Source organism: Silurus aristotelis (assembly GCF_946808225.1).
Source record: "Silurus aristotelis genome assembly, chromosome: 19".
NCBI lineage: Eukaryota > Metazoa > Chordata > Actinopteri > Siluriformes > Siluridae > Silurus > Silurus aristotelis.
The window spans coordinates 1,524,222-1,534,221 of NC_139592.1; the positions used below are offsets into that span (position 1 = coordinate 1,524,222).

The window sequence follows — 10,000 nt, forward strand, 5'->3', positions numbered from 1 at the left end:
ATTTGGCACATAACGGTGAGGAAAAGGCCACTAAATCTCAGCTACACAGTATTTCCATGGGAAAGAAAAAATGGTACAGATTTCCGGTGTGTAATTGATCAATCTAAATCGAAATAATAATAATAATAATAATAATAATAATAATAATAATAATAATAATAATAATGCTGCAAAAACACGACCCGATGCGTCCCAGTGTCTCAACTTAATTTCCCTTCCTGTATTTCATGTATATAAAAAAAAAAAATAATATTTCACTTCCCCAATTACGCAGGAAACGGACACGGCAACTGAGGGAAAACAGTACAAAAATTAAAAAAGGAAGCGCTATGAACGACCTTTGACCTCTAGACCGAATGCTGTGTGTGTGTGTGTGTGTGTGTGCTGGTGGAAGAATTCATTCCAATATGAAGGAATAAATATTATATTTATCATACACGTATATACAGTGCTGGGTATAGAGAATTCTCCCCTCAGTTCTGCTGCCTTGTGTGTGTGTGTGTGTGTGTGTGTGTGTGTGTGTGTGTGTGTGTGTGTGTGTGTATACACGCTCAAGTATATAAGGATCAGTAGTTCAGCAGTAGGTCAGGATTGCCGATGAGCTCAGAAGACTTTGGAGCGTTTGCTTCCCAGAGAGCCGTGCTGCTGTGGAGAGAACGAGAACAAAAACACAATGAGAAATAAATCAAAAACGTTCGTCTAGAATCTTTTTACCGCATTACGGCACAAACTGGCATGAACTTTTCACTTCACTTGAACTTGGAGACCCAAAAACCTGCTCCGGGATGAGTGTGTGTGCGTGTGCACAAAACCAGCTCCATGAAGATCTGCTTTCCATGGGGTGGAAGATGTGGAAGATCTCCTGCTATAAACACTATTGAACACCTTTGGGGTGAATGTAAACGCTGACTGCACCCTGGGAACCTCCTCACCTTCAACCTCAACCATTGTGAATAAATGAAACTGGAAAAATAAATCTAGAGGAACATCTTCCCAGAAGAGTGGAGCTCATTATAACAGCGAACGGAGACTAAATGTGGAAATCTAATGTGTGTGTGTGTGTGTGTGTGTGTGTGTGTGTGTGTATACTCGTACTGTGGCCTGTTTATAAAAATGAGGTGCCAGTTCCACCAGCCAGGACGATTCCACCGCAGTCACGTCTCGCATGTAGTACTTGGAGGTCTGAACCACCTCGTTGAAGACCACCCTGAATAAAAACACACACACAAATCAGTGCAACTTCATGGTTCCTGAATGGAATCGTTAATGACGGTTAACATCCAGGGGGGCGGAGCTTCCAGAAAGTCAAGAAAAGCTCTACTTTTATTACATTAATTACAAAAAAAGAACCAATTCGTACCATTTGGGAGGTTTTTCTCCGTAAAGCACGGAGTTGGGATGAATGTGAAGCTCACGGTCGTCCCGTAAAGTCCTGAGTAATAAAAAACAAGTGTGTGTAAAGGAACAGTCTATTAAAAATGCTTCTGAATTCTGGATCCTGATTGGTCAGAACGAGCTGATTTAATAATTATTCATTATTCTGTGTATTTTTTATTGTTTTTGTTTGTTTTTTAGCTCATTTTGATTTGTGAACGATGATTTTTCTGGAAGGAGTCTCCGGTGTTTACATTTTCTCTTTTCTTTAATCCTTAGAATGGATGATTTTTTTTTATTCTAATTAACTTTTTACATTTAGATTTAAATAAATAAATAAAGAAATAAAGAAAGAAATAAAGAAATAAAAAAGCTGAGTGTTTTTGAGTTGCTATAATGTAAATAAGTAACTTGTTTTCGTGGATGGATGTATAAAGAGATAAGCTGGAGCTGTTTCTATAATCTGATCTGCTGTATTTGTATTTTTTTTTTACCTCACATCAGCTCGCCCGGAGACGAGACGTCTTACCTGTACGTCCCGGAGTGATGCAAGCGAGCCGCATTTGCGAAGAATCCTGACACGATGCACCTCAGGATCACATCTGGATCACCTGAAAGAAAAAAAGGATGTAGGAATTGAATTGAATTGAAAATGTGGGGCTATTTCACTATAAATTAAGGGGCGGGGCTTATTTGATTGACACGCTGTAGTTCCGGTCTCGGTGACGGAGATTTAAAAACCAACATCTTTAAAAACATTATAAAAAAAAAGAACACATATTTAGTAGCATTAGGAGAACGGTCCAAAGGCAGGGCGGGCTGAAAACTTCGGCCCCCACATTTGGTACGGCTCACAGAACAATCCCAGAGAAATATGTAGAAAATGTTATTTTAAATGTGTTTAACTCGTATCATATCTCTATTTGATAATAAAGTTTGGCCCTTCGTGATTAATTGAGGTCGAGGCACCGATAGCTGATCGCTGGAACTATCAGCAAAAATCCAAACCGATAGTTTTTCCGGCTTCCGGTCCTCTATCGTTACGAGAGCGGCCTCTAGAGGCGAAACACTGACACCACGTGCTGTTTGTTTTTACACGCAAGACTGCGCCCTGCACTGAGTACGCTAAATTATATTTACTATTAATAATTTATTAATTTTACATGGAGTGTTTGTTTTTATCCAGTATCCATTTTAATCGGTTGATTAATCAGTCGACCTCTTGTTATTAACATAACCTAATTATTTGTTAGCTTCACCCACCAACCATATAAATATGCATAAGTAAGTGATTTAAATAGCAATGAATTAGTAAAAAAAATGTCAGTTTCAATTTAAGGACCGAACTCAGACCTTCGCTGGAGTTTCGAGGAACTTTGAACTTGTTGAGCAGGCGACGCAGCTGCTCTCGGACCGTCGTGGCCCTCAACAGACCCTTGTAGTTCAGAAAGTGCTCCTGACACCACTGAGAACTTTTCTGGTGCTGCAAGACCAGAACAAAAATGAAGAATCATTGGGAAGGAGTCATAACTGAAATATTACACACAAACAGAAGAAAACAGGAAACAGTTCAGGAAGGAAAATGTATTTTTTTTTCCATTTATTAAAAATACAAAATATTTATGTCCCTCTTACGGACCTTCACGAAAGCCTCATAGACATTCAGCATGGTCAGATGGTCACCTTCAGCCACAGCGAACTTCCTGTGCTCACGTGCCTGTCAGAGAGGCGTAAAGAATTTGCTGTAAATTTTTTTGAAAGTTGTCTAAATACCACAGCGATTCACGGGGTCCAAGCACCTTAGCGTTCACAAGATTATAAATGTTCATGGTCACTGAGTTTGAAAAAGACGGACTCACGGCTGCTTTCTTCTGATTGGACGGCACCACAAAGACGTTCTGGATCTGCATCATGGCAGCGATGGTGATCACCTCTTTGGAGCAGCTGAAGTTTCCCGACTCGAGAAGCATCTTTGCGAACATGGGGCTGAGCGGGAACTCAGCCATGCGGACCCCCGCCGGATCAGTCAGACGCCCGTACTGGTCCAGACCTAAACCAGGACGTCACATCAGAAGAACGTGGAGATCATCAGAGCCTGTGATTTAAACGTTCTGCTTTTATTTCAAGGGTTATTTATGATCCTGTCTTACCCCCGAGAGCAAAGAGCAACTCCAACGCCTGCACCATGGTCTGAGCTGGAGGAGGCTGGAACACAAAAAACACAAACACTCAGACAGTAAGAAAGAAAGAAAGAAAGAAAGAAAGAAAGAAAGAAAGAAAGAAAGAAAGAAAGAAAGAAAGAAAGAAAGAAAGAAAGAAAGAAAGAAAGAAAGAAAGAAAGAAAGAAAGAAAGAAAGAAAGAAAGAAAGATGCAGTTATCAAAGAAAGAAAGAAAGAAAGAAAGAAAGAAAGAAAGAAAGAAAGAAAGAAAGAAAGAAAGAAAGAAAGAAAGAAAGAAAGATGCAGTTATCAAAGAAAGAAAGAAAGAAAGAAAGAAAGAAAGAAAGAAAGAAAGAAAGAAAGAAAGAAAGAAAGAAAGAAAGAAAGAAAGAAAGAAAGAAAGAAAGAAAGAAAGAAAGAATTCTTCTGCAGGATGAACCTCATGTCATGCTGCACTCACAGACAGGAAGCTGAAGCGGAGAACGTTATCAACACCCAGAGCTTTGAGCTGGAGGATCACCGGAGCCAGATTACTGCGCTGCATCTCAGGCACAGTGCTCTCCGGGAGCTTCTCAAAGTCCTCCTCTAAACAAACAACACCAGGTTAGAGAAACTAAAGTGTGATGATGTGAAGTCAAGTGTGGTGATGTGAGGTGAAGTGTGGTGAGGTGTGATGATGTGAGGTGAAGTGTGGTGAGGTGTGATGTGTGGTGAAGTGTGATGAGGTGTGATGTAAGGTGAAGTGTGGTGAGGTGTGGTAAGGTATGATGATGTGTGGTGAAATGTGGTGAGGTGTGATGATATGAGGTCAAGTGTGGTGATGTGAGGTGAAGTGTGGTGAGGTGTGATGATGTGAGGTGAAGTGTGGTGAGGTGTGATGTGTGGTGAAGTGTGATGAGGTGTGATGTAAGGTGAAGTGTGGTGAGGTGTGGTAAGGTATGATGATGTGTGGTGAAATGTGGTGAGGTGTGATGATGTGAGGTGAAGTGTGATGAGGTGTGATGAGGTGTGATGTAAGGTGAAGTGTGGTGAGGTGTGGTAAGGTATGATGATGTGTGGTGAAATGTGGTGAGGTGTGATGATGTGAGGTGAAGTGTGGTGAGGTGTGATGTAAGGTGAAGTGTGGTGAGGTGTGGTAAGGTATGATGATGTGTGGTGAAGTGTGGTGAGGTGTGATGTGTGGTGTGTTGAGGTGAGGTGAGATGTGATTAAGTGAGGTGAAGTGTGGTGAGGTGTGATGATGTGAGGTGAAGTGTGGTGAAGTGTGGTGAGGTGTGGTGAGGCGTGGTGAGGCGTGGTGAGGCGTGGTGAGGTGAGATGTGATAAGGTGTGATGATGTGAGGTGAAGTGTGGTGAGGCGTGGTGAGGTGTGGTGAGGCGTGGTGAGGCGTGGTGAGGCGTGGTGAGGCGTGGTGAGGCGTGGTGAGGCGTTCACCTGTGTAAAGGCGAAAACATTTCCCGGGCCGGTTCCGGCCACCTCTTCCTGCTCTCTGAGACGCTGAGGCTTTGGAGATGGGCGTGACCACCAGGGACTCGATGGCTGTCAGGGGGTTGTAGCATCGCAGCTTGACGAACGCACAGTCGATCACAAACACAATGCCGTTGATGGTGATGGACGTCTCAGCGATGTTGGTAGCGACCACCACCTGCCAGACAGAGATCCTGATTTCACTATTACACTATACAGACAAGTTTGTAGACGTCTGACCATAAAACTGCTACATGCTTCTTTCTCCTGAAGATCTCCTTCTACATTCAGTCTCCATTAGCTGTTATCATCTCTACCTTTTCTCCATTATTCACACCATCATCATAATCTTAAAACAAAATATGATCCAATCATAACATCCAATCAAACATCCAATCCGAACATCCAATCAATCATCTAATCCCAACATTTAATCTAACATCCAATCTAACATCCAATCCAATATACAGTCTTACATCCAATCCTAATATCCAATCCAACAGCCAATCTGAAATACAATCCGAACATCCAATCCATCATCTAATCCCAACATCCAATCTAATATCCAATCCAATATCTAATCTTACATCCAATACAATATACAGTCTAACATCCAATCCTAACATCCAATCCAACATCCAATCTGAAATACAATCCAAATATCCAATCCATCATCTAATCCCAACATCCAATCTAACATCCAATTCAACATCTAATCTAACATCCAATACAATATACAGTCTAACATCCAATCCTAACATCCAATCCAACATCCAATCCTAACATTCAATCTAACATCCAATCCTAACATCCAATCCTAACATTCAATCTAACATCCAATCCTAACATTTAATCTAACATCCAATCTGAAATACAATCCGAACATCCAATCCATTATCCAATCCCAACATCCAGTCTAACATCCAACAAAATATTCAAAAATACATCTATATATTTAACATAACTCTAATATACAATCCTAACATCAAATCAAACATTCTAGCATCCAATCCAACAACCGATCTAACAGCCTAACATCCAATCCAAACATTTAATCCTAACATCCAATCCAACAATCAATCCAAACATCTGATCCGACATCCAATCTGACATCTAATTCGAAATCCAATCAAAAATTCAATCTAAAATCCAATTGAATATACAATCCTTACATACAATCCAACATCCAATAAAACATTCTAGCATCCAATCCAACATCCAATTCGACATTCAATCATAACATCCAATCCAAATATTCAATTATATTATCCAATCTAACATCCAACATGCTTGTGACTGCCTGTTCATATGGATCATAACATATAGTAATCTGTATGAACTTCTTGTACTGAAGAATGTTGGATGAAGCCACTGAAAGATTCTGGACTGATGGTTGAACAGTTACTTCACATCCAGAATGTTCAAGAAAACCATAAACCCAAATAACTTAAAAAAAATTAATAAAATGGCAGGAAATTAGAAATGAGGCGAATTCAAAAATAAATGTAATTTTGAGCAAATTTTTGTATCATTCGTTATGACTGCAACGTAGAAGAAACAGTTATAAAAGATCCTTTTCAATTTTATCGCTATTTGATTTTCTAACTTTGTGCTGACTGTAGAATCAGGAATGCGTTTTCACCTTTCGGACAGTAGGTGGCAGCCTTTCAAAGACTTTCAGCTGCTCGGAGTAGGGCAGGCCGGCGTACATGGGAAGGACACGGAGATGTTTCTTCATGCCGTGGCGAGACAGAGAGCGAGCCTGATCCTGCAGCATGGACACCACTTTCTCCACCTCGTCCTACGTTTACACACACACACACACACACACACACACACACACACACACACACACACACACACACACACACACACACGTTAGTAGCAGCATCAAATTTCCACAATGTCCTGCTTTGAAATAACACACTGAAATCAAGTTTCTTTTTTTAGTGTAAAAACACACACACACACCTGTCCTGTGAGGAACGCAAGCACGTCTCCATCGTCCTCAGCTTCATGAATCTTCATGACGGTTTCCACGGAGGCTTTTACATAATCTGGAACTGGACTGTACACACACACACACACACACACACACACACACACACACACACACACACACACACACTTCTCCATTGATGAAGGTTGAAGGTTATAGTCTGTCTACTAAATGTTCAGATGTCAATCACAGCTACAGTGCAAAAGTTTTTACACCCTCTGAAACTAACACTCATGCTATACGGTCAAAAGTATTGGGACAGACGAGTTTTTCATCCATATGTGGTTCTTCTCCAAACTAATTTGGAGGCACACATTTTATTCTAACGCCTTTGAACTTAACGTCCAAGACTTAATCATGTTCTAGCATGACAAAGCCAGCTCCATGAAGAGCTGCTTTACATGGGTTGGAAGATGTGGAAGATCTCCTGCTATAAACCCCATTTACCAAACTTTGGGATAAATGTGAACGCTGACTGCACCCCAGAAACCTCCTCACCTCCATCATAACCCAAATTCCCTGTAGCTGAATTAATCTCCACAAAATCTAGTGAAACATCTACCTGGAAGAATGGAGCTCATTACAACAGCACATGGAGACTTATTGTGGAATGAGATGTTTAAAAAAAATAAAAAATAAAAAAAAGCACAATCGTGTCGCTGGGTGTCCACAAACCTTTGGCCATCGATTGTAGATTTTTGTGACACATAAAAACCAAAAATTAACTTTGAGTAACATTAAAAGGTTTCACACCTGACTGTGTAGAAAACATCCACAGGGAAAGTTCTTCCCTCCACGGTCAAGATCCCACACGTGTCCTTGCTCGGGTCTCCCGATTCGTTCAGGTTAAAGAAGTCGTAAAATTTCTAGAAGAGAGAGAAATTTTTTATTTTTACAAATAATGGAATCATACAAATAAAAGAAATGAGAATCGAATTTCCAAAAAAACTGTGTGCATGATTTTTCTCCCTCCGTCTTTGGAGTTTCTTTATTTCTTAATACATGAAATACATACAGAAATATTATTATGGAGTCATATCAGAGTCCTGTGCCTCATTATTAAAGTCTTTCCTCCTTTCCCTTTTTCCACTCTACTAATCGGGTCATTTTGACGGGAGGTATACCTCAAGACTGTGTGCTAGGGCATGTTTAGATTTTTAGTTTGTTTGTTTATAAGACTACACTTTTTATTAAATTCTGAATTTTTTTTTTTTTTTTTTACACAATGCAACACTTTTACTCATTAGAAAAGTGGTGGAGGGTTTTTTTTTATTTATGAGGGGCTTATTTATTCAATTATTTATTTGTTTGTTTTATTATTTATTTATTTGTTTATTTTTTAAATATTTAAATTTAATTATTTGATTAACATAGAAGTCTAGTTTTTGGAATTTGGGGGTCTGTATATATGGGGTTTTAAAAAAATTCCCGGTTCGGTACGTACTTCGGTTTTTACGTTTTTTTTTTATTAACGCAGTTTATTATTAACAATTGTAATCAACATTTGAACAGTTTACATTTATAAAACAAATAAAAGTCCTGTTTAGTTAAATAATATACAATTTTATTTTATTATGTTTTGTAAAAAAAAAAAATATAATAAATCAAATTAACGGCATGAAATTTTTATTTTAATATTTTACTAAATTGAATAATTGATTAAATTGGCACAAATTTAATTAATTACATAAAATGGAAAAATTATAGTTTTATATTTCATATTTAACGTTTACAATTTTAAAAAGCAAAAGCTAATATACAACAACACAATATTCATTCAGTGAAAGCAACATACACCATACTGCCAAAAGAATCAGGACACCTGACCAGCTCCATGAAGATCTGCTTCGGGTTGGAAGATGTAGAAGATCTCCTGGTATAGACCCTATTGAACACCTTTAAGATGGATGTGAACGCTGACAGCACCCCAGGAACCTCCTCACCTTCATCAGTACCTGCCTTTACTAACACCCTTATAGCTGAATAAATCTCCATAAAATCTAGTGGAACATCTTTCCAGAAAACTGGAGCTCATTATAACAGCACATGGAGAGTATATGTGGAATGAGATGTTCAAAGAGAAGCACAGAGGAATCCTGTGGTCAGGTGTCCCACAAACCGTTGGCGCTATAGTGCAACTCGACTAAAATAATAAACTCTGAACAACCTTGGCGTCCAGCGTAGCAGAAGCAACGATTAGCCGGAGGTCTCTCCTCTTCTTCTGAATCTGGAGAGAGAGAGAGAGAGAGAGAGAGAGAGAGAGAGAGAGAGAGAGAGAGAGAGAGAAACTTTAAACACCTGCAGGGGTTTTTTGAAACACTTTATCTTAAACTAAAAATAAAAGTTATGCTGCAGGGAGCAGAAAACGAGTCACCTTCTTGAGAAGACCAATGGCGATGTCTGTGTAGAGAGTTCTCTCGTGAGCCTCGTCCAGCATGAGGACACTGCAGGACCCCCCCCCACACACACACACACACACACACACACACACACACATCAGTTCACTGTTTCCAAAACCACTAACCACACCAGGTGGAAAGATTTGGCTTAAACCTGACCTGTATTTTTTCAGCAGAGGGTCAGCCATCATCTCCCTGACCAGCATCCCGTCTGTAAGGAACTACAACAAGTACAGAACAGTGTAGAAACCGTAATTGTTGTAACATGTTACAAAAAATGTATTGTAAAGAACCATAAAAGTAGAATAATAAAGAGCTGAAACGCAACAAAGTAACAATAACATAAAAAAAAACCCTGATGCAAAGTAAAAAAAAAAAACCCTGAGAACTAAGTGGCACAAAGTAAAGTAAAGCAATGTAAAAGTTTACGTAGCAAAGCATTACAGTGAAAGTAGTAAAGCTGTGTAAAGTAATAAAAAGCAACGTAAATGTCACTAAGAACTTCAAAGTAATGTAAAGCAATGTAAAAGTTTACGTAGAAAAGTGGTGCAACATAAAGCAGTGTAGAAAAAATGTAAAACAACAAAAAAGTTGACGTAG

General features: G+C 39.3%; 1 protein-coding gene across 1 annotated transcript in view; it reads right to left on the minus strand.

Moving 5' to 3' along the window:
- Positions 1 to 10,000, minus strand: part of dhx35 (DEAH-box helicase 35) — a 16,491-nt gene that overhangs the window by 554 nt on the left and 5,937 nt on the right. Inside the window, exons 7-22 of the mRNA XM_083520905.1 lie at positions 9,560 to 9,621; positions 9,376 to 9,445; positions 9,169 to 9,228; positions 7,755 to 7,867; positions 6,974 to 7,070; positions 6,645 to 6,803; positions 4,970 to 5,180; positions 3,995 to 4,119; positions 3,525 to 3,579; positions 3,234 to 3,424; positions 3,014 to 3,091; positions 2,728 to 2,857; positions 1,904 to 1,985; positions 1,361 to 1,432; positions 1,096 to 1,207; positions 1 to 645 (exon numbers count right to left, since the gene is read on the minus strand). The exon at positions 1 to 645 is cut by the window's left edge and continues 554 nt beyond it. Coding sequence (XP_083377031.1) covers positions 604 to 645; positions 1,096 to 1,207; positions 1,361 to 1,432; positions 1,904 to 1,985; positions 2,728 to 2,857; positions 3,014 to 3,091; positions 3,234 to 3,424; positions 3,525 to 3,579; positions 3,995 to 4,119; positions 4,970 to 5,180; positions 6,645 to 6,803; positions 6,974 to 7,070; positions 7,755 to 7,867; positions 9,169 to 9,228; positions 9,376 to 9,445; positions 9,560 to 9,621 — 1,659 coding nt within the window. The 3' untranslated portion in view covers positions 1 to 603. The remainder of the gene's footprint in view (positions 646 to 1,095; positions 1,208 to 1,360; positions 1,433 to 1,903; positions 1,986 to 2,727; positions 2,858 to 3,013; positions 3,092 to 3,233; positions 3,425 to 3,524; positions 3,580 to 3,994; positions 4,120 to 4,969; positions 5,181 to 6,644; positions 6,804 to 6,973; positions 7,071 to 7,754; positions 7,868 to 9,168; positions 9,229 to 9,375; positions 9,446 to 9,559; positions 9,622 to 10,000) is intronic.